We start from the raw sequence: 24,284 nt of genomic DNA, 5'->3' as shown, positions 1-24,284 counted from the left end.
CCTGCACCTGTGGCTCTGCCGGCGGACTGCCCTCAGAGGGCAGGCAGCGCCTGGGACGGTGCCCCTCCCAGCGCAGGATGGAGGGATATAAATAGCTTCCTGGAATGCGACCTCCATTGTTTCCTGACCCTGCCCTGAACCAAGGCCACCTTCCTTGGGCCTCTGCCTGGCGCTGCCCCCTTGACCGACCGCCTCCCTTTCCCAGTCTTACTTCTCCAGTCCCTTACGGGGGTTTCCTGGAACACTTCCTTAATAATCACGTTTGCAGGAAGGCTGATGTGAGGTTTGCTCCTGGAGAAGCCAAGATAAGGCATGCCTGCCCCGCCCCGCCCTCCCCAATCCCGCACACGGGCATCCCGAAGCGTGATTCCTCCTGGGGCTGGGGGGCACGCAGGGGCCCAGGGTACCCGCAGCGTGGCCTGAAGCCGTTGCCAGCCCGAGGTCTCCATGCCAGCTTTCCAGTCCCCTCCGTGGTTCACATTTCACCTCCTTGATCATCAGTTTGTCTAACGCCTGCTGTAAGTCTTCCCCCCTGTACATTATCTGTTTAGATCCTTAGCCCATTTTTTCTGCCGGGGTTGCAGTCTTTCTGGATTTGCAGGAAGATGCTGTCTGTACATTCTAGGTGGCAGTCCCAGTGCAGAGGAAGCGAACTGGAAGAACAGCGGATAGTAAGGTGAAGTTCTCACAGTCAAGGACAGCTGTGCAGGTGTTGTGGGCTGGAATTGCATCCCCTCCCCTAAATTCCTAAGTTGCTGTCCTAACCCCCAGTACTTTGGGAGCATGACTGTATTTGGAGACGGCTTAAAAATGTTTATTTTTTAAAAATATATTTTCTATTGGAGTATAATTACTTTACACCGTTGTGTTAATTTCTGCTGTACAGAGAGGTGAATCTGCTGCGTGTGTACATACATCCCCTGCTCTGGAGCCCCCTCCCACCCCCTGGGTCGTCACAGAGCGCTGAGCCGAGCTCCCGTGCTACAGCAGCTTGCCGTGAGCCATTTTACACCCGGTGCTGTGTGGATGTCTGTCTCGCTGTCCCAGTCCATCCCACTCCCTTCTTCTCTGTCTGTGTCCACAGGTCCGGTCTCTATAGGAGACAGGGCTTTTAAAGTGGTGATTAGCATAAAGTGAGGTCACTGGGGGGGGGCCTTAATCCAACCTGTCTGATGCCCTTCTGTGAAGAGGTGATCAGGACGCCGACACACACAGGGGGAGACGGTGAGGACATCGCAATATCCTGAGGACCCGCGTGGTGCCCACCTTCTTCCCCGACCCGGACACAGAGCTGAATCAGACCAGTCCTCACCCTCGGGTAGCTCGCAGTCCGGTCAGGTGTGTTGTTTTGTTGTTCAATCGCTAAGTCGTGTCCGACTCTGCGACCCCGTGGACTGCAGCAGGCCAGGCTTCCCCATCCTTCGCTATTTCTTGGAGTTTGCTCAGATTCACATCCATTGAGTCAGTGAGGCCATCCAAGCATCTCATCCTCTGTCACCCCCTTCTCTTGCCCTCAGTCTTCCCCAGCATCAGGGTTTTTCCAGTGAGTCAGCTCTTCGCATCAGGTGGCCAAAGTATTGGAGCTTCAGCTTCAGCATCAGTCTTTCCCGTGAATATTCAGGGTTGATTTCCTTGAGGATGGACTGGTTTGATCTCCTTGCAGTCCAAGGGACTCTCAAAAGTCTTCTCCAACACCACAGTTCAAAAGCATCAGTTCTTCAGCGCTCAGCTTCCTTTATGGTCCAACTCTCGCATCCATACATGACCACTGGAAAAACCATAGCCTTGACCAGATGGACCTTTGTGGGCAAAGTGATATCTCTGCTTTTTAACATGCTGTGTGTAAAAGCCAGTAATAATCATGTAAATAACATGGGCCCCGGAGTAGGGAGCTGGGTGCCCTGGGAGCCAGAGTGGAGGGTGAGTTAGTGTCCGCGGGCTGTTGTAGCGGAGTACTGCAGACTGGGTGACTTAAAACGACTGAAATGCATGTTCACTTGTGCCAGCAGAGGCCAGAGGTCTGCAGGCGAGCTGTCGCAGGCTGGGCTTCCTCGGAAGGCTCTGGGGAGGGTCCCTTCTGTGTCCCCCAGTTCTGGGGCTCTGGGCACCCCTCAGCTCCTGGTCGCATCTCTCCAGTCTCTGCCTGTCTCTTCACGTGGCTTCTCTGTTCCCGTGTCAAATCTCTTTCTGTCATCTCTTACAGGAACACTTGTCTTTGGGGTTAGAGGCCACCTTCTCCCAAGGTGATCTCATCTTGGGATCCTTACATCAATTATATCAGCAAAGACCCGTTTTCCAAATAAGGTCATATTCACAGGTTCTGGTAGACCTATCTTTTTCTTTTTTTTTTTTAAGGGAAGATTTAACCTACTACAGGGGGTGGGAGTTGTCGTGGCAGTCTGGAAAAGAATTTCCAGACACAGAGCATTTCATCAGGGAGTGAGTTTATTAAGAACAAAGAGCAGAGATAACGTGGGTGCTGCGAGCACAGCGGGCTGACCTTCCGACAGATCAGGAGAGCTGACCGTGAGAACGGCGGGCCGGCTCAAGCGAGAGCCGAGCTTTTGGTGGGTTAGTAGCCAATTTTTATAGCCTCAGGACAAAGGAAATTCCTGCTGGAAGGGTGGCATTAGGTGATTGCTTAGGGTGCTATAGGGTGAGTTTAGGGGTGGGTGTTTTTGCCTAATATGGGGTCAGGAAATCTGCTGGTGATGATCAGGGGGGCCTCTGGCAACGGTTACAAAGGGGGCTCAGTCAGCTTCAGAGGTGACGTTGGTTCTGGGCTCCTCTTCTGTGGCTTTGGTGCAAGCTCTTGTGCTGGTGGTCTTGGGATGGGCTCTCCACGAGGATGGGGGGACGCCAAGAGAAGCCTTCTTGGAGAGAGGAGCCTGGGTTCAGGGCTGAGTCTGAAGTTGTAGAGGAAATTTAAGAGAGTGATTTTGATTTTTGGCAGGTGCCACGTAGCAAATACGTTGGTCAAAAAGGTTTTAGGGGATTCCCTCATGGTCCAGTGGTTAGGACTCTGCGCGCCTAATACCAAGGGCCCAGGTTTGATCCCTGATTAGGGAACTAAGATCCTGCAAGTTGTGGTACGGCCAAAAAAAGGTTTTGGTTGCTTCACTTGGGGACGCTTTGTCTCTTCATGAAACAGAGCTCTCAGACCTCCCAGGGCCTTGATTCCGACTTCGGTGTCCTGGATCTTTCCCTGTCATCCTTGCCGAGCCTGGGACTAGTTGGTGGGCCTTAACTCATCCTCCCAGTGGTCCTGAGAAGTCAGTAGGGAGGGGGTTTCTATCAGTCCCATTTTGCAGATGGCGCAACTGAGGCTCAGAGATGGGGAGGTGACTTGCTCGGGTGACATAGGGAGTCTCCCCCACCACCCCACCACCTCCTCCCTGGTCCCAAAAGGACGCAAGTCGGAGATCACAGGGGGAATCTGGGAGCGGAGCCAGGACAGCTCGTCTGTCCCCTCGGCTCTTGGGGAGCTGAGGGCAGAAAGAGGGACGGTCTGGCCAGACTCACCTGCCTGCCTGGACTGTGATAGACAACGTCAGCTTTGGCAAACGATTCCCAGCTGTGCCCTAGACCTCAGATCATCCTGAAGACTGGGAGCATAGGTTCCTTGAGGAGCCAAGAAAGGACGGCAAAGAGGAGGTGTCCCGGGAGGGTGGAGCTGGGGTCCCTGGGGCAGCAGCAAGGGTGTGAACAGACACAGGAAGGAGCGCCCGCTTCCTGGAAACAAGGCGGTGAGGAGCAGGCTGAGTCAGAGCAGCCTGGGTGTGAGGGCGTGTGTGCATGCTCAGTCCCTTCGTAGTGTCCGACTCCTTGTGACCCCACGGACTAGCCCTCCAGGCTGCTCTGTCGGTGGGATTCTCCAGGCAAGGATACTGGAGTGGGTTAGGGCTCCTTATATGCCACTGTGCTCTGCAACAGCCTTACAAGGGTAACGGTAGTTTGCAGGTAAGAAAACTGAGGTTCAGAGAGGTGAAGCAACTTGCCCAAGGCCACACAGCTGGGAAATCTGACTCTGGAGCCTGACTTCCAAGGATCCCGAGTGAAAAGTCTCTTTGGTTCCCCCTGCTTCCCTGAGGGTTTCAGAGTCCCAATCCCATTTCTCTGAGCTCTCCAAGCCTTTGCTTTAAACCCTGAGAGCCCAGACTTTCATCACATTCTTGATCCTCCCACGGAGCTGTCCACCCTGTCCACCCTTGAAGGCTTTGCCTTCAAGGCCCCCACAAGCAGCTACCAGTGGGAAATCACCCCTGGGATGCTGTATCAGCCCTGGACAGTGATGCTACCCACCGCCTCTGTCAGCGTGCCCTTCAGCGAACCCCTGCCCAGTGAGAAATGCCCTGGAAAATCCAGGGTAAGGGAACAACATTCCTCCCTAAGCTGCTTCCTCCTTCTCCATAAATGAACTTCCACCACGGATCACATTTCCCTTTGTGCTGTGGCCACAAGGATGCTCAGAGTCACACCTGCAGGTCAGAGGCTGCAAGCCAATTGACTCTGCTGGTCTGCAGTTTCTGCCTTGGTTTGGGTTGGCTCTGATGTCCCCATCTGGTTACACATTTTGTTGGTTATAGTTCCTTGTGATAGATAAATCGGTGCATACATCAACCCAAGCACTTTACCCAGCGTTTTAAAGGTGCAGTGTGTTTTTTGTTTGTTTATTGGTGCCTCCCTAACAAATGCAGTAGCGATAATGCTATACTTCCAAGGTAGCATTGGATAATTACTTCCAAGGTAAAGGTAAGGAAGGGGAAGGTCACACAGTCAGCGGGGCTGACCGGATGTGCTGGGGTGGGGGTTCAGGGGAGACGGGGGTTGGAATGGAGGGTCTAGCTGTTGATCTGAGTTCTTGAGGCTCCACCACTTCCCAGCTGGGTAACCGCGGGCCCATCTCAGCCTCTCTGAGCCCCTGCTTCCTCCTCTGTAAAGCGGGGTAACAGCGGTACATTTGTCTCCGGCGCTGGGTCCACCCGGACCTCTGGTTCTTAGCTCGAGAGCCAACTGCTGCGCCTTGCTCTGCCCTGCAGGTGTTTGCAGCTGTGTGCGGGGGCTGGCTGGCCAGGGAGCCATCCTGAGAGCTTTGGACGTCGTAACAGTGAAATGGTGAGGGGCTCTTGTGTCTGAACTCATCTCTTCGAAGGGCAGCAGTTGGAGACCAGGATGAGGCAGGGGCAGTCGGCGCAGCTGTCCCCTGGGTTTTGGGAATCTGGTCAGTCAAGATCAGAGCACTGTGCACCTCTTCATTGCGCTTAGCATCACCTCGATTTTTCCATGATTTGAGGTTTTGTTTTATTTTGATGAGTGTTTGTCTCCCACTAGTCTGTGAAGGAAAAGGGAGGGTCCCAGAGAGGCAGCAAAAACATGGTGGTCCAGGAGGTAAGCGTCAGCGTCTACCCTGACTCATGATCTGCCTCTTCCCAGCTGTATACCCTTGGGCACGTGACGTAAGCTCTTTGTGCCTCAATTTCCTCACCTGTAAGATGGGGTTTGTAACCACCTCATTGAGTTGCTATGAGAATGAAAGGACTTTGCCTACATCAACCCTTTAGAATAGTACCCGGTATATAGTAGGGGCCTGCGAGCTGTTTGTCAAATAAATAAAATAGCAAAGCCACCAGCTGGTCTTGCTCACAGCCAGGGAGGACATTGTCGGTCTCACTGGTGGTGATCAACCTCTTAAATCCAGTTACATGTTTTGTTGGTTATAGTCCCTTGTGATAGATGAATCGGTACACACATCAACCCAAACACTTCACCCAGTGTTTTAAAGGTGCAGTGTTTTTTTTTTTGTTGTTGTTCGTTCCTCTCTGGCTACAAATGCCAGTAGCTCTTTTTTTTAAATTAAATTTTGGCTGTGCTGGGTCTTCGTTGCTGTGTGGGCTTTTCTCTAGTTGCGGCGAATGGGAGCTACTCTCTTTTGGTGCACGGGCTTCTCATCGTGGTGGCTTCTCACAGGCTCTAGGGAGCACGGGCTTCAGTAATTAGGACTTGCAGGCTCAGTAGTGGCAGCTCTCGGGTTCTAGAGCACAGGCCCAACAGTTCTGGTGGTCAGGCTTAGTTGCTCTTCTGCATATGGGATCTCCCCTGATCAGGGATCGTACCCACGTCTCCGGCATCGGCAGGCAGATTCATTACCACTGAGCCACCAGAAAAGCCCTTTAAAGCCAGTTCTAACCAAAGTTCCCCTCGCACCCCCTGTCTCCCCTGGCAGAGAATGGAGACTGAGGATTACAACGCCTCCTACGAGGACTACCCCGATGACTTGGACCCCATCGTGGTTTTGGAGGAGTTATCTCCCCTGGAAGGCAGAGTGGTCAGGATCTTCCTGGTGGTGATCTACAGCATCATTTGTCTCCTCGGGATCCTGGGCAATGGCTTGGTGATCATCATCATCACCTGCAAGATGAAGAGGACGGTGAACACCATCTGGTTCCTCAACTTGGCCGTGGCCGACTTCCTGTTCAACATCTTCCTCCCCATCCACATCGCCTATGCCGCCCTGGACTACCACTGGGTGTTTGGGACGGCTATGTGCAAGATCAGCAACTTCCTGCTCATCCACAACATGTTCACCAGCGTCTTCCTGCTGACCGTCATCAGCTTCGACCGCTGCGTCTCCGTGCTCCTCCCCGTCTGGTCCCAGAACCACCGCAGCGTCCGGCTCGCTTACACGGCTTGCCTGGTCATCTGGGTCCTGGCTTTCTTCTTGAGTTCCCCGTCCCTCGTCTTCCGGGACACGGCCCGCCTGCACGGGAAGATATCCTGCTTTAACAACTTCAGCCTGTCGGCCGCCGGCTCTGCCCCGTGGCCCGCTCACCCCCAGGTGGACCCGGTGGGCTCTGGCCGGCACATGGTGGTGACCATCACCCGCTTCCTCTGTGGCTTCCTGGTGCCGGGTCTCATCACCACCGCCTGCTACTTCACCATCGTCTACAAGCTGCAGCGGAGCCGCCTGGCCAAGACCAAGAAGCCCTTCAAGATCATCCTGACCATCATCGTCACCTTCTTCCTCTGCTGGTGCCCCTACCACGCGTTCTACCTCCTGGAGCTCCGTCGTGGCTCCGTGCCTCCCTCCGTCTTCAGCCTGGGCGTGCCCCTGGCCACCGCCATCGCCATCGCCAACAGCTGCATGAACCCCATCCTGTACGTCTTCATGGGTCAGGACTTCAAGAAGTTCAGGGTGGCCCTCTTCTCCCGTCTGGTCAATGCCCTGAGTGAGGACACGGGCCACTCCTCCTACCCCAGCCACAGGAGCTTTACCAAGATGTCATCCATGAATGAGAGGGAGACCGGCATGCTCTGAGCCTCACCCGGAAACCCCCCAGTGGATGCTCCCAACCTTTGAGGCTCAAAGCTACGCCTCCTGGACACCACAACAAGAACCTCTTGGGCAACCCACAGATGCCCACTGTATTTTCCGTGGGGCTGAGCAGTCTTTTTGAGCTGGGAATCCAGGGTTTGGAATGCCTTTCCTCCAGGGCCGTGGTGGACACAGCATGCTGCGGTACTTAGGCTTGGACCAGTATCCTGTGCATCTTTGGAGACTTGCCTTGACCAACGCAAAGCAGAAAAAAGGGAGAATTTTCTAAAGCACTGCCATGAACTGGGATGGGCATAAGACAGAGGGATTCAGTTACCTACCCAAGCTCTTTCCAGGAATGACACAGACAGTTTGCAAGGTCTGTTCCTGGTGTGAGGAGAGGAGGTCAGAGCCAAGCCAGTGTGATGTAGGTCACGCTTTGCCACAGAGCCCTATACTAATAGCTGGCCAGAAATCCTGCTCTTAAGCCATTCTTCGGGTCTAGGGCATGTTGGGATGCACAGACCTTCTCCAGGTCACCTGGGAAGAGAAGGTGACTTAAGAACTCAGAAACTCCTGGGACCACGCATTTGACTTTTAGATCAGCTGGAAAGATAGACAACAGGTCCTGAGGGGATCATGGGGCTTTTTAACGGGTTCATGAGAAACAAGGCTACAGTGAAGACTTGGGTCTTGTGCGGGAAGGAATGGAGAAAGAAAAGACCTTTCAGAGGGTGTGTGACAGGAAACAGCTCACCCTAGAACCCTCCAGGGCAGTGTTGCTTCTGGCCGTAGCTGTGTTGAGGGTGGGGTCATGCTGTCAGTCCCTTGCCCCAAGCCCTGTCCTCTCTTTGCATTTGTTACCCTGGGGCTGGTTTGAGGTGGGCAGCCCCCTACTCACTCCATCACAGCAATTCCTCCCTCTTTCCTGACCCACTGACTCTGGCTGGAGATGCTCCGAAGAAAACACTCCGGGGCAGGGGGTGAATGGTGGGCGGGGGTGGGGGGTGGGATCTCTTCTTTCTCAACTTCCTCAGAGCCTTGCTGGAGCCTAGCCCAAAATCAGCTGCAGGAAGCAACCTGGGAGCACCTTGAGGACCAAAGATGCCACCGAGGGCTTAATCCTTGAGCTCGAAGCAGAATCTGGAACCTGGCTCACTGGACTGTGCCCCTGAGATACAGGGCCTGGGGGCGGGCCAGGGGTGGGGGGCGGACCCAGGACTCCTCCTGTGGGCAGTCACACCGTCTTTTCTGGGGCTCTGCTGTAGAGTCATCGTCTCACTTACAAATGACAAAGGTGATGCTCACAGTGGGAAAGTTACCCAGCATCACATAGCCAGCCAGGGGCAGAGTCTCCAGAAAAGAACAGAGCTGTTCTGTCATGCAGAATGCCTCTGCGAAGAATATTCTACACAGTCCTGGTAACCTACATTTATTTAGCACTTCTATGTTAAGCACTTTACATGTGTATCTCATTTATCCCTCACGGCAGCCCCGAGGTAGGTACAATTATCACTTCCCTTTTATGCATGAGGCTTCTGAGGCTCAGAGAGTTTAAGCAACTGGCCCAAGGATGCCCAGCTGGTCTCTGTTAAGAGTCTGGACTTGAACCTATGTCTGTCTGGCTCAAAGAAGGCTGCAGAGGCTTAGGGTTTTGAGCATTCATATATGCATATCCCTCAGCAGATTCATGTTAACATCTTAAGGGCTTTAAAGGCAGCTATGCAAATAGTTTTCAAAAATGATCTAAAGTGGCAGAGAAAATGTACTTGGCTCCCAGCTCCCTTGGCACCCATTCACACCCACCCACCCTGGCTCCCACCTCCTGTGTCCACACACACCCCTCCCCACCGCCCCACCCCACCCAGCTCTCCAGGGAGGGCGGCAGGGAGGGAGGCCTGAAGGGAGGACCCTTTGGCCTCCAAGTGTCCATATTCCATTCTCTTCCAAGTTTCTTTTTTGTGAAGCCATTTCTCCAACAAGATGCAATGAACAGATGTAACGTCTACACAGCGCCGGGCGAGTTCCCGAGGCCACGGGCTGTTTGGAATCGCACCTCATTTAGAGACAAACTATTCCTTCACTCTGTTGAATCATTGCGCTTGTGAAAGGCAGCTCTGAGTTGACCCTACTGGGGCCTCCAATTGCTTCAAGCAATCTGAACTCAGCTTGAGCGGAGGGAGCTTTTAATATTGCCCAGAGGCGCCTGTCACCCAACCCCCCTACCACCCAACTTCACAGGCAAAGAATCCAGGGCACGAGATGGAGTGAGAGGGGTTCCAGGCCCCAGAGGCAGTCACCAGCCACTTGGGGGAGGATCACGCTATTTGCTGGGGCTCAGCTTCTTGTTCCTTCTGGGCTGCGTGCAGGCCAGGCCAGGCTAGGGGAGCCAGGAAATAATTTTGTCTTTGGAAAAGCTGATGAACAGGAGCAAAATGAAAACCATCTGTGTTCCTCCTTGGAGTCAGGCCTCGCTCTTTCTGACTGCCCCACCAGTCTTCCTGTTCTGACCGTCAAATGCTCAAGTGCAGCCCTGACACCCTTTTCAGTCTCGTCCCCACAGCTTCTTCTGAGGGTCCCCCCAGGTTGCACGTTCAAAGGCCCTGCGGTTCACACAGCACATTCACCTGAATTGCTCCACAGGCGGCCAAGACGCTGTGTGCCCGAGAGCCTTCCCTCCGGGGCCAGGACCCGCCAATGGGTCCTGCAGCACTGCCTCCTGTGTGGGTGGGGTGGGTGGAGGGGGCACGGGGTTGTGGGCAGAGGGACAGAAAGAGAAGATGCTGTCTGAGGGAGGGGGGAGAGGGAGGAGGGAGAGAAGCGCGAAGGAGAACAAAGATGAAGAAAAGGGATCTGTCATTTATTAAGCATCTACCGTGTATCCGGCCCAGAATCTCATCAAAGCCTCAAAAACAGCCCTGTAAGAAGAGGACCATCAGACACGGGTGGGGGTGCAGAAAGGGAGGCTTAGCCTGTGGCCCCCACTTGTTGAGAGTCACACAGTAGTAAACAGAACTGGGTCTGCTGCCCGAGAGTTCCCAGCTTCTTCAGCCCTTGGGAGGATGGAGAGGGAGAGGGTGGGAGAGAGGAGGAAGAGAAGAGGGAGGGTCTCAGAAGGGGAGTTGGACTCAGGTGCTGGCCGAGGGAGGAGTTTGCCTTAAGCTGGACCCCAGGGTCAGCTTGGAGAGCAGAGCCCAGAGCCCATGGATGGGAGAAGAGAGAATCCAATCATGAGAGCCTCACGGGCTGGCCAATCTCATCCCCATCCAAGTCCTCCCTGTTTCACAGAAGAGGGAACTGAGCTTGCAAGAGCTGCCCTTGGAGAAATCTGCAAAAGGAGGTGTGCTGGCTTGGCTGGTGTGGTCAGTGATTTCCCAGCTCCTGGTCCCGGCCTCCCTCTCCATTCCTCCTGGACGTGCTTTGGTGCTCTGGCTTTGGAGAACTGCTCCTGGGGCTGGGATCCAGGACAAGGGGGAATCGGGAGGCAGCTCGTCCGACCATGAAATAATTCATTAGGGGGTTTGCTTGCTTCCTCTCTGAAGACAATGTTTCTCTTGAATAAACAGACCGAAGCAAGTGTGAGGACTCTCATTGCTGGCGGGTCCTGCCCCTTGCCTCCCCCACCCACCTCATGGAACGTCAGCTGAGGCTCAGAGAGGTGAAGTGTGCTGTCCAGAGTCACACGGCTACGTTGTGGGACGGCAGGAGAACCCCTGCAGCTCCCAACCTCCCATTCCCCAAATTTTAGACCACAAGAAATCCGTATCTTAAAAAAATTCCCTCCGCTCATGTAATTTTCCTAGGAACCAAGGATATAAGACAGATAGTGACTTACCCAAGATAATGCAGTCAGCCGTGGCAGAAATGGGACTAAAAGCTAGGACTCCTTGCAACTCCGTGCATTGGCCCACCCAAGGACAGATACTCTCATCTGCACATTCATCCAGCCATCCTTTCATGTACCCATCCATTTCCTTAACCATCTATGTGTAAGTCCACCCACTCACCCACTTCACAAACATCCCTCTAATACCCCTCTTTGCTGGGCCTTGTAGTTAACACTGGGGATTGGGGATGGTCAGGACATACACAGTCCTGTCCTCTTAGCTCATTCATTGGACAGTGGTGCCAGCCAATTAAAAAAATATACCCCAAACAGAAAACAATCATAGTAAGTGTCACCCATATATTATAGAGGGAGGTGACACTGTCCAAGGCCAAGAAACTTCCCCAGGGGTGGTACACGTGTACTCAGTCATATCTGACTCTTTTTGACCCCATGGACTGTAATCTGCCAGACTCCTCTGTGGAATTCTTCAGGCAAGAATACTGGAGTGTGGGTTGCCGTTTCCTCCTCCAGGGGATCTTCCCCACCCAGGGATCGAACCCACATCTCCTGCATTGGCAGGTGTGTTCTTTACTGCTGAGCCCCGGGGGAAGAGACACCTGAGATTTGAAGGATGGGTAGGCGCTGACACAGTGGGGAGGTTCTGGAGAGGGTGCTGCAGGAGGAGGAAATTGCACTGATGTGGGAGGGAGCAGGGTGACTGGAGGATCGAAATGTGGGTGGGGGATGCAGCCAAGTGAGTACAATGAGCATCGGCCAGGTAACGGTAATGGAGAGGAGGCAGGGCCAGACTGTGGGATGGGGAAGGGGAAGCCATGTGTAAAGGGGTGACTCAGATCTATTAAAAGGATGTCTGGGACCTCCCTGGGGGTCCGGTAGTTAAGACCTGGTGCTTCCAATGCAGGGGTACGGGTTCCGTCCCTGGTGTGGGAACTAAGATCCCAATTGCCACATAATGCAGCCAAAAAAAAAAAAAAAAAGGATGAGAGGAGGCCTGATGCCCAGGACTGTTCTGGAGGACTAGTTAGAGAGGGGCGGGAGGGGAAGCCCGAGGCTGCTACCGCATCCAGGTGAATGCCCTGGTGTCTGGACTTTGGGAGCCAAGTGGAGCCTGAGAGAAGCCGACTACTCCAGAGATAGTTAAAAGCTACCCAAGCTTTCTCGGGGGAGCGGTTAGTCGGAAACCAACCCAGAGCTCATTTCAGCTGCATAGAGGCCTTGGTGTGTTGCTTTATTGACGGAAATTAATTGTAAATATTATTCAAATTTGCCTCCCAATGCACAATTATATTTCTCAGGGGAGCCCTCTGAGCATATAATAAGGCCCTATAAATAATACATATATTAACCTAAGAGGAACGAAGGCATATTAATGTAGCAATTGTGGGTGGTGGCTGCGGGGAATTTAACAGACAAGATGCCAAGTGCTTGAACTTGGGGTTTCACCTCGGAGGTCACCTAGAATCCTCCAGGCACCCACCAAGCACTTTCCTCTCATCATTTCACTGAATCCTTACAGAGATCTTTGTGGTAAGGGCCATTTCTATATCCATCTACAGATGAGGAAATTGAGGTTCAGTGTCACTCAGCTAGTAAGTGATAGAGCTAGAATTCAAACCCCAGTCTCTTTGACCCTAAAGCAACTTGTAAATATAAATTGTCCTCTGAAGATACTCTTCCCTGGAGAAAGACGGTAAGCGTGTGCTACTTCTCCAGTGTCAGATTTTGGGGAGGTGAGAGTGAGGAATCTGAGAGGTTGCTTTTTCATTTGGCAGAAGAAAATGTTGTCTGGGTGGACTTGCCACTTCCTCCTGACCCTGAGAATCTTAGGGTTGTTGAGTTTGCAGGAAACTCGGCTTTATCAGGTTCATCCCTTCCCATCCCCCCATTTTGCAGATGATGAAACTGAGGCTTCTTTGTAATAAGACTGGAGACCTCCTGTCTTACCCACTGCTGAGAGATGAGAAATTCATGGAAATACTTACATGAGTCACTTTTAAATCACCATCATTCTAGAGACCTGGGCCTTCACCAAGCCGCCCTCTTCACTTCTTGGTCTGTTAACAAGGGCTTTGGTGCTGCTCTGCCCTGAAGGACCCCTGCCTAGGGTCTGGGAGTCACTTGGAATTTCCAGTGAGTCTTCCTTCCTGGGGAGGTAGGAGATCTTGGAAAAACCTGGTACAGAGCAGAGACGTGCTATGCTTGAATCATAAACTGTACCCTTCAAAATTGTCCTGGGTGTAGGTGAGAGGGCTCCTCAGGTGGCACTAGTGGTAAAGAACCCGCCTGCCAATGCAGGAGACATAAGACACGCAAGTTCGATCCCTGGGTTGGGAAGATCCCACAGGAAGGCATGGAATCCCACTCCAGCACTCTTGCCTGGAGAATCCCATGGACAGAGGAGCCTGGCGGGCTACAGTTCACGGGGTCACAAAGAGTCAAACATGACTGAAGTGACTGAGCACACACGCAGCAGATGAGAGATGCTCTCTTTCTTGATCCAGGTGGTGGTTCCATGGTTGTCTTCATATGAAAAACCCGTTAATCTGTACATATAAGATTAACGCACTTCACAAGTGCACTGCACTTCATTAATTATCTCAATTAAAAGTTTTTGAAAATAAAAAAATTCATGGCACCTGCAGGAGTGACTTCCCACTTGCATTGGCACCCTGGGCAGACCCAGGTCTGGGGGCTTCCTTCTGATTCAAGGGAGCAACTCAGAGAGCGGTGGTTCTGAAGGGGTCCATCCGAAGAGGCAGCATCTCAGGAAGGACTGAGCCCTTCCCACTCTGCCCTTGGACTCAAAGGGCCTTTGATGGTCAAGACCCAGGATCACATGGGCTTGGGAGTCAGACTGCCTGGGCTGGAACCCCAGCTCCACCATTACATCAGCTAAGGTTAGGGCTAGGGTTAAGGCTCTCTGACTGTGAGCAAGCTGTTCAACATCTCCAAAGCCTCAGTTTTCTTTCCTGTACAATGGGTATAGTAAGGACCTGCAGCTCACGGGGTTGCCATGGAGATTAAAGGAGATGTGAAATTTAAGCATTCAGCAGGTGCTGGGCTCACACGCGCTGCCCTCTTTTAGCAGACATGCATCTATCCTATCACTGGTCTCCCTGTTTCCAGCCTTGCCCCCTGACAACTCACTCTTCACGAAGCAGCTAGAGTGAGCATCCATCTGGCACAGAGTACAGCAATCCAAAACTTTCACTGTGACTTACAAGGCTCTAGAGGACTGACATCACCTCTTCCATCTTTACCTCATGATGCTCCCCAGCCAGGCATTCTCTCTGTCTCCCCAGAACCACATGACATCAACAGCGGCGACAACGCTAACACATCTGAGTCTGTTCCCCACTCAGGACTTCGAGTTTGCTGCTCTCGGGCCTCTGTTTGCATGACTGGCTCCTCCACTTCCTCCAGCTCTCAGTACGTGTCACCTCCCGAGACCGGCCCTTCCCGACCCCTCCCGCACTTAAGGGAGCCTTCCCCTCCCCACTCACGGTCCAGCAGATCTCCCGTTTCTTTTTCACCATAGTACTTCCTGTCATCTGGAATAATTTGATTTATTTCTTTGTTTAGTTGCCTTAAGACTGTCTGTCCAGGGACTACCTCTTGCCCACCTCTGTACCTCCAGCACCTAGAAGTGCTTCGTACAGAAAAAGTTCTCACCATATTATGTTGAATGAATGAGAAAAAAAAAAAAAACTATCGGTTGATGTTATTTTTGTCATCATTATCATCTAATTCATGATGATGAATTAATTTAAATTTAACTCATCATCTAAATCGTGATTACATCATTTCCAAAGTATTTTCACATTTTTTTCCTCATACTGATGGCAATTGGAAAGGGTAGGACTGTCCCCCATTTCACAGACATGGAAACTGAGGCCCCAGGTCACGTAGTTTGGAAGTGGAGTAGCCACAGTTCTTTCCCTTGTACCTTTAGGAGCGGTCACAGCGAAGGAGGGAGGCTACTGTTAAGTGCATCTACCACCCCTGGCCTTTTTGCTTCCCCTTCATCTGATTAATTGCAGCCTGAAAATAAAGGATCCAGATGCCTCCCTCCTCCGCCTTCCCCTCCTTCTATTGTTTTATAGTTCTTTTCCGGTCCTGGACTCGGTTAAGGGTTTGGCTGGTGTGACCGTGGCCACAAACTTCCTGTGTTTGTCCTGCCACTCAGAAATCATGGATGGAGCGGTCAGCTGGGCTCCAGGTCTGTGTTGGGCATTGGGCGACGCTACGGCAGAAAGCACAGCGGCATGATTAGTCCCCGGCGCCCGAGGATCCCTGGAGTCCAGACGCATAACTTTGGGAAGGATGAATTCCAGATGATCTTTTCCCAGGCTTCCATCATACAGATGTGTGACACCTATGGAACAAATGTCCAGATAACCGAAGGAGTTTCCGGCTGACTCCCAGAGGCTGGCGCCACAGGGCAGGGACTCACTCCTGGAGGTGGGGAAGGGGGCCCTTGGCCGTGGCTGCTGGCTAGTGACAGCCTAGGAGCCCTGGTTCATGACAGGCAGTTTGTGATGGTCAGGCCCCAGTGCTTTACTGGGGAGAACTGACTCATGATGGAATTTTAGGCAATTCCACATCCATCATCCCATGCAATCCTCATCAGAAGCCTGAAGCGTAAAAGCAGCTTAACTGGAGATGAAGAAGTTGAAACTCAAAGAGGTCAACTTTCCCAGAACCACAGGGTACTTATCACCATCTGGAATAATTTTATTTATTTCTGTGTTTAACTGTCTTAAGGCTGTTCCCTGCCTGAGTGGTGAGCTCCATCAGGCCACAAATTGTGCTCATCTTGCTTACCTCCAGCACCCAGAGCAGTGCCTAGCACAGAAGAAGTGCTCATTGTATTTAGTGGAATGAATGAAGAAATAAGCTTATGTTTATCATCATCGTAAGTGAGTTTTATGACAATAATTATTACAATTCACCATTTCAAATTTATTTTACCTTTTTTTCTATATTGATTACATTGTTAAGCTGCATTGATTTTTATTGAGCACCTACACTGTGCTGGGCTTTGGAGATGTGAGGGCAGTCACTCTCTTCACTCTCCTGAATCTTACAAAACGTTAGCATGGAGAAGAGCTGGAGCTTGAACCCACATCTGTACAGCTTCTTTTTCATTAGGTAGGCTGTTTCTTGTGTTCAACAAAGGAGTGCTTTGTCGCTCAGTCACGTCTGGCTCTTTGCAACCCCATGGACTGCAGCCCACCAGGCTCCTCTTTCCATGGGGATTCTCCAGGCAAGAACTGGAGTGGGTTGCCATGTCCTCCTCCAGGGTATCTTCCCAACCCAGGAATCAAACCCAGGTCTCCGCCACTGAAGGCAGATTCTTTACCAACTGAGCCACCAGGGAAGCCCCAGTAAAGGAGGGATGAAGAAACTAGTACAAAAGGGAGAGAAAGGCTTTCTGTTGTAAAGCCGTGACCCTCGCAGGGGTTAGAGAGAGAAGGCTCATGTCTTGGCTGGGGTTGCTGACCTGGGATTGATTCTGAGGGTCAGGGTGCAGCTGTCAGCGACTGCTCCCCCATCTCTGACTCTTCAAAATGGGGGAGTGATCTGATCCAATATTCCTTCCCACCCTTGAAAGAGCAGCTGGGAGGTGGCACTGCTCAGCCCAAACGAAAGGTGTGCTAAAAGTGGAATTTCAGGAATCCTGAAGGTTGATGGAACAAGAAAGTGGGTATAGAGGTCCCTGCTGCATTTGGGGAATCCCAAATGGGGGTTCTACACTCCCCTAGCAGGCTCACCACTGGGGCGATGGGTTTTCAGCTTGTTGGAGTCTTAAATGTCACCCCTTTCTGGCTCCTAGATTTCCCAGTTGTGTCGCTTGCTTATAAACCTCCTCCTGGTCCCCTGGTCACAGAATCTTCAAGGATGCAGATAGTTCTATGGAAATGGTTTGCTCAGACTTAAGTGTCAAAGCTGACAAGACCCTGATGGTCAGTCTAGTTGAGTCGGTTCCCTGCATGCCTGATGGGAAATGAGTCGCACAGTTCACTGGACGGGGCTAGGGCAAGAACCCAGATGCCCCCACGCCCAGCTCCTCTGTTCTCTGCTCTTCAACGTGGGTATACATCTCCTTCAATGGCTCTGTCTTTCTTTCTCTAACATTTTCGCTCAGACATATCATTCTGTGTCAACCACATATCGCTCCTGAGGGCATTAATTGCTGAGTTGATTGTGTAGCAGACCTAATAGAAGAGCCACAACTTATTTAGCCAAGTTCAATTGAGAGACCTGTAGATTGTTCCCTTTTTACAAGTGTCATTGTTGCCGTTGTTTTTGTAACTCCCTGATGGGTTCTCCCCAGAGAAGCTAAGTACAGCCTAGCTTCTAAAGCCTGACCCTCAAGCCCAGGGAAGCCTACAGATCTGGCTGATCCGAGCCTTCTGCACACCAGTACCCCGCTTCGGGTCCCTGCCCCCACCCCTTCCCTTGAGGGAGAGGGAAGCACTCTTTAAGGCTTTAGGAAGAGGTCACCCAGCTCAGGAAAACGAGGCGGGTACAGCGGGCAGTGTTCACACGCACACAGCCTTTGGAATCAGGCCGGGTTGACTGGGCAATTAACTTTTCCTCTCTGAAACTTGGTTTCCCCATCCCTAAGCCTGGGAGAGTAGGAAACACGTCTTGTAGGGTTGCATGAGGATTCAATAAAATCATGTGTCAAGAGCTTATCAGAGCATCTGGAAAATATTACACATCCCTAAAGTTGCTAGCTCTCGCTGTTGTAATGTTTTATTCCTTTTTTTTTTTTCCCTTTTACTGGAACAACAAGACTGCAACTTGCTTTGTTATCTCTGGGGGCCGTGCCTAATCCAAGCTATTGTTTCAGGAGGCTGCACAAATCTGCTTAAATTATGTATTGGGGTTGCACACTGAATGCTTGCTGCAGTTTGAGTGTGTGAAGAAAATGTAATTGCTTTGTCTGTAGCTGATCTGGTCTTCCTCACGACTTCCATTCCCACTTCTCCCACCTCCCAGCACCGGCAGAAAACAAAACGAAAGCACAGTTAAGCTTTACCCCCGCTGCGGTGTGTAGCGTATCCCCCACACTCTTGTGTTGAACTCCTGACCTCCAGTACTTTCAAATGTGACCCGCTTTGGGAACAGAGCTTTCACAGAGGTGAGAAAGTTAAAATCAGGTCATTGGGGTGGTCCTGATCCAGTTTGACTGGTGTCCTCATAGAAAGGGGAAGTTTGAATAGAGACACATACAGAGAAAAGATGACATGGAGAGACACAGGGGGAATCGGCCACGTGCAAGCCAAGGAGAGAGGCGTGGGGAAGACCCTCCTGTCCGGGCGCTCGGCAGGAACCAGCCCCGCTGACACCTTGATCCTGGACTTCCAGCCCCCAGAATTGTGAGACAATGTTTTTCGATGTTTAAGCTGCCCGGTCTGTGGTACTTTGTTACAGAGGCTCTAGCAAACTAATCTAACTCCGTTTTGACATTTTAGTCCAAACGATCTTCATACAGGCTCCGGAGGCTAAGTGTCCTCTTGCTGGCCTCCGGGATTCATTTCAGGCATGTGCAGGGTGTGGCTTGGTCTGATGGTCCCAGGGAGTCATGGGAGAGTCTGGAGTTCCCTGAGGGCTCTGCCCCAGTGCATGTGAAGGAATGTCTCCACTCTCCCTGGTCCTGCACGTGTGAGTGTAAGACCATGGAAAGAGGATCTTGCCCTGGGCTTGGCAGATCAGTTGCCCGCCCTGGCTCCCCTGAAAATAAACCCCGGCACCCCTTCTCTGCCCTCCTCCCAGCTGGGACTAAGAGGAAGCATCCTAGCTGGAGAGCAGTTCACTGCCCCTGCCCCATATCCAGAGCGCATGAGAACAGAGGGCGCTGGGAAAGCCAGCGAGACCAGGCTGTGGTCTGGAGGCCACTCCCTGTCCTCTGTGGGCCTGGGGCAAAGCTGCAAGGAGGACGCTAGCCAGTACTAGGGCAGTCCTCTCTCCCGCACCCCCTCCCCTTCTTCTGCCTCCTGGTTCTTTCCTTCTCCTCTCCCTGTTCTCTATTCTCCTATTATCCAGTGGTAAGCCTCAGAGTCCTTGTAGGAAGGGGGTCTGCTCCTTGCCCTGGCAGAATCCAGGAGCTGGGCTTTCTTTTGTGCTAAAACGAGAGAATAAAGGGAGGTGGGAAATCCTCCCTCAAGACAGCAGCCCGCCTTTAGTCCAGAGCCCGGCTGCAAATCACATTGCACACATCAGAGCAGATATCACATCATTCTTCCTCTTATGTAACTGGTCCAACTCTCCTCCCATGCACACAGACTCCTGGGGCCGACTGGACAAATATCTTGCATTTGCAGCACTAATTAAAAAAGCTCCTTCATCATTTGCAGAAGAGCCATCTACTACCAACACTTCTCCCCCCCACCCCCCGCACCACACAGCATGGCATGCAGAATCTTAATTCCCCCACCAGGGATCGAACCCGTGCCCTGGAAGTCCTGCAGTGGCAGTGCGGAGTCCTAACCACTAGACTGCCAGGGAATTCCCCCTTCTTGACTTTATCTGCCGCTCCCAACAGGGGTTGGGCCTTAAGAATTGGGATGAAAAAGTCATAATGATCACTATTAAGATCATGACCAACAACCTTCAACAGTTAATGACAATTATTCTACGTTTCACATTTGAAGGAGGTGTGCAGGCTCAGAGGGGCAAAGTCTCTTGCCCAAGATGACTGGGCTGGGAAGAGGATGTAGTGATTGGGAGCTGAACCCCCTTCCCCGCTACCCTGGTCTAACTTCCAGCTGTTTATCCTTGCACTATGAGGACTGCATCCTTGCAGCCCAGGAGGCTTTGGCATTGCTGTAATCAATGCACAGTTGTCCATGACTTTTCTGCCCACTTAGGTGGAATTGCTTCCCAGATTTCTGAGACCTGGGAATCAGCCAGGGACAGGGCTGGAAAAGCTCTGTGGAGAGGACGGTGCTTCGTGAGGTCACCTGGGACTCCTAATGCATCTGTAATAGGATTAACGCTGCCTGGAACCCTGGGCGTCTGCTCTCCCTTCCTGAGCTGTGTCCCCTGGGTCGGAGGGCTGCCAGGAATTGGAAACCCAGCCTGGATCTTCGGAGACCACAAGAACAGATGCTCAACACCCCCCCCCCCACCACCACAGTGTCCCGTGTGCAGTGCTGTTTGCAGACAGTCATTCTGCCTTAAACGGGGCTTTCATCTGCCCGACCTCGCTGCACCCTAAACGTTTACTGGGATGGGGTGACGAGCCCTGCTTTTAATGAGGAGAAACGAGATGCTCAGAGAGGTTAAGACATGTGTTCAATCAACACAGCTAAGCAATGGCGGTGCCAAGAGACTGGGATACAGAGGCTGCCAAGCTCTTGTGCTCGGCAACAATTTTTTTTTTTAACCATTTTAAAAGTCTTTATTGAATTGATTACAATGCTGTTTCTGTTTTTGGTTTTTTGGCCACAAGGCATGTGGGATCTTTGCTCCCCGACCAGGGATCGAACCCTCATCCCCTGCATTGTTAGGTGAAGTCTTACCCATCGGACCACCAGGGAAGTCTCGCAGCCTCAAACTTGATGACCCTGGACACCAAGTGCCCTCGACACTTTATGCCTGTGTTTTAGGCTTTTCTTTCATGTGCAAAGTGGAGAGGCAGCGCAGGTTCTGAAACGAAGTGCTAAATCAGAAGGCAAGAGACTCATGCTGGAGTCCTACCGCTGTCACGGTCTTTGTGTAACTTTGACAGTCATGCTCCCTTTCTGGGTCTCAGCCCTCTTTTCTAAAAACACAGGGAAGGGGAAGGAGATGGGTTTTGACAAGAGTGCACTTATCAGAAGTCAGCATATAACAAGCACCTACTATGTACCAGTTACTTAAGACACACATCACTTCATTGACTCCTCCCCAAACCTAGGGAGGCTTGCGTGGCTGTACACCTTTTCTGCTCTGCTCGTGTGCTCGGAGTCTGACTCTTTGCAACCCCGTGGGCTGTAGCCCACCAGGCCCCTCTGTCTATGGAATTTCCCCAAGAATATTGGAGTGGGTTGCCATTTCCTACTCCAGGGGGTCTCCCTGATTCAGTGATAGAACTCGAATCTTTGGGGTTTCCTGCATTGGCAGGTGGGTTCTTTATCACTAGCACCACCTGGTTAGGGATGTGTAAACTCAGGGTCTGTGTGTTTCCAGAGCCTTGCTCCTGGCCAGACAACCTGGAAGGACCCTTTAAGCTCTGACATTCCAAGATTCCAGGGAGAGGGCTTAGACAGATCAGGACACAAATTCTGCCTTTGTCACTTCCCATTTGTGGGACATTCTGGACAACGTATTTCACCTCTCTGAGCCTCAGTTCCTTCATCTACAAAATGGGTCAACTGTGTCCTCCCCTTGAACTTACTGAGATAATTGGATAGGGAAGTTTGGCGTGCTGCAGTCCATGAGGTTGCAAACAGTGGACACGACTTAGCAACTGAACACATACACACACACATAATTAAATGATGCAGTACACAGAAGTCCACCCTCCAGAACATGGTAGATGGTGGATCTTTTGGCCCTTTTCCTACCCACACTCATGGAATGCTGGAGAGGTGTCTTAAGTGGGGATGTTGGAAGGTCTCTTCTCTCCCCAGCAAAAATCCTTTCCCTCCCTCCTTCCCTTCTGTTCTGCTCTACCACACTCAAGTTCCAGCAGCTGTGCTTAATTGGATTTAACTTAATAGTTTTATTGATGCCTTTTGGTTCAGGGGGACGAAGAGGCCTCTGGGTAATTTGCACATTTTTAACAAACCCAATAAAGAGCTGATAAGCATAAACAAGTCCGTTTTAATTGGATTAAGGAGAGGCTTGGGTTGGGGACTGCAAACCTCAGAGGAGGTGGAGAAAAAGAGGGCTCTTGGAGATTTCAGATTTTCTGCTTCCTTGGACCTCCAAAGCGCTCTGCACAAGGCGCTGGTTTCTTTCTGATCAACAGCATTCTGGAGTACACATGTCCATGTCTTGCTTGGCACATGGGATGGCAGCATCTTTTCCCCCGCCTTCCTTCCCCACCTGTTGTCACTCTCCATGTGACAAGTGGTTTAGCCCTCTGGGCCTTTGTTCTTAGATCCACCGAAGTTCAAGTCCTGGCCCTGACTCTTGCTTGCATCTCTTGAACAATTAAGTGATCCCCTAAGCCTCCACTTGCTCATCTGTGAAACAAGCTCATGGTGGTTTCTAAACCATAGAGTTAGTGTGAGAATCAGATGCTGGGAAGTTGCCTGCTTCTGAGTAGGTCCAGCAAAATGGCAGCAACTCATAGCAGGGGGACAGACCACAGTCCTTGTTCTTATGGGGGCTCACATGTCTGTGAGTCAGATGTTCTCACACTTTTTGTCCGAAGCAACCCCAGCTGATGGAGCAGGGGAGTGTTCTGTCATGTGAATCCTCTCACAAAACCTAAATATTCAAACAACTAAACTCTCATACCAGCTTCCCAGGTGGCACAGCAGTAAAGAATCTGCCTGCCAATGCAGGAGATGCAAGAGGCACAGGTTGGATCCCTGGCTTGGGAAGATTCCCCTGGAGGAGGAAATGGCAACACACTCCAATATTCTTGCCTTGGAGAATTCCATGGACAAGAGAAGCCTGGAGGACTTCAGGCCATGAGGTTGAAAAGAGTCAGATATGACTGAGCTCAAGCACTAACAACTCTCTTATACTCCTGGAGGGAGTACATAATGATGTTGACTCTTTGGAAAAGTTTGGCAGTTTCTCTTATTAAACATCTGTGTGTCTTATGACCTGGCAGCAATTCCACTCCTAGGTATCTGCTCAAGAGATTGAGAATGCTATATTCATACAAAGACCCACATGTGAACATTTGTAGTACTGAATTGGCCAAAAAGCTCATTTAGGTTTTCTGTAACATCATATGGAAAAAACCTGAGTGAACTTTTTGGCCAACCAAATAGCTTTATTGATAATAACCAAAAACTGGAAAGAAGTCAAATTGCTATCAGTTGGTGAATAGGTTAAAAAAAAGAGATGCGGTATGTCCATACAATGGAGTACTACTCAGCAGTGAAAAGGAATGAACTATTTATATATGCAACAACCAGGATAAATCTCAAAAATCTTACTTTAGCTAAAAGAACAAGATGCATATGATTCCATTTACATGAAATTCTGGAAAATTATGATAGAAAAAAGACTGGTGGTTGCTAGAGGCTATGGTGGTAGAGAAAAGGAATCAACTGCAAAAGGCATCAAAGAATTTGGGGGGGAAATGATAATGTTCCAGGGCTTCCCAGGTGGCTCAGGAGACACAGAAGATGCAGCTTCCATCCCTGGATCAGAAAGATCCTCTGGGGGAGGGCATGGCAACCCACTCCAGTATTCTTGCCTAGAGAATCCCATGGACAGAGGAGCCTAGCGGGCTACAGTCCATAGAGTCACAAAGAGTCAGACACGACAGACATGCCTGAGCACGCACACACCATAATGTTCCATAGCAACATGGTGATGGTGGTGACATGCCTGTATATGGCAGCAGTTAAAATCCATCATATGGTATAAGTGAAACTGGCAAATTTTGTTATACGCGAAATATACTTCAATAAAGTTGATCAAAAACCAAAACACTGAGTCTTCCACAGTGGAGGAAAACTGACATGGACAACAATAATAATTAAATCCCCTAGAGTGGGTCAGGCACTCCATATACACAGGTCTCATTTTCTAGATCAGAAAACCGATGCTCAAGAGCACGGACCTTCATTTCTAAGACCGCACTCCTGGGGAGCGGCAGAGCTCGGACTTGAACCCGGGAAGGTGAAGGTACTTCATGCCGGTTTCGAGACCCATGAGCTGGCCACCCTGTGGCTTGGGAATCTGGACATTTGCTTGGGAAAGATGCAGTTCTAACACCTGAGGGGCTCCTGGTTTCTCTTTGGGGATTAGCTAACCATTGTCAAGTCCATGCATCTAATGAGGTAGAAAGCAACCTCTGATAACAATAATTAGTACCAAAGTACTATTCTTCAACATTAGCTTGCTTTGAAGGCATGTTTAGTAATTATACACTTCCCACAGCCCTACAAGGCAAGAGAAGGGAAAATGGCTGGCTTTCAAGGACAGCAACCAAGGGGA

The 24,284-nt window shown here is 51.1% G+C and overlaps 1 protein-coding gene across 5 annotated transcripts in view; it reads left to right on the top strand.

Moving 5' to 3' along the window:
* The window catches only part of CMKLR1 (chemerin chemokine-like receptor 1), a 67,187-nt gene that overhangs the window by 32,824 nt on the left and 10,079 nt on the right, over positions 1-24,284 (top strand). For 3 of the 5 annotated variants that reach the window (XM_065904033.1, XM_065904035.1, XM_065904034.1), the window contains exon 2: positions 6,224-8,300. The exons of 1 other annotated variant lie outside the window; for it this stretch is intronic. In XM_065904033.1, coding sequence (XP_065760105.1) covers positions 6,227-7,315 — 1,089 coding nt within the window. In that variant the 5' untranslated portion in view covers positions 6,224-6,226 and the 3' untranslated portion in view covers positions 7,316-8,300. Of the gene's footprint in view, positions 1-5,039; positions 5,116-6,223; positions 8,301-24,284 lie in introns of those variants that run through there. One more of the 5 variants, XM_065904032.1, reaches the window with a different exon arrangement.

This window comes from Muntiacus reevesi, chromosome 13 (assembly GCF_963930625.1).
Source record: "Muntiacus reevesi chromosome 13, mMunRee1.1, whole genome shotgun sequence".
In the NCBI taxonomy this organism is placed as follows: domain Eukaryota; kingdom Metazoa; phylum Chordata; class Mammalia; order Artiodactyla; family Cervidae; genus Muntiacus; species Muntiacus reevesi.
The sequence above is the reverse complement of the archived record's forward strand: the minus strand, read 5'-3'. Positions and strand labels throughout refer to the sequence as shown.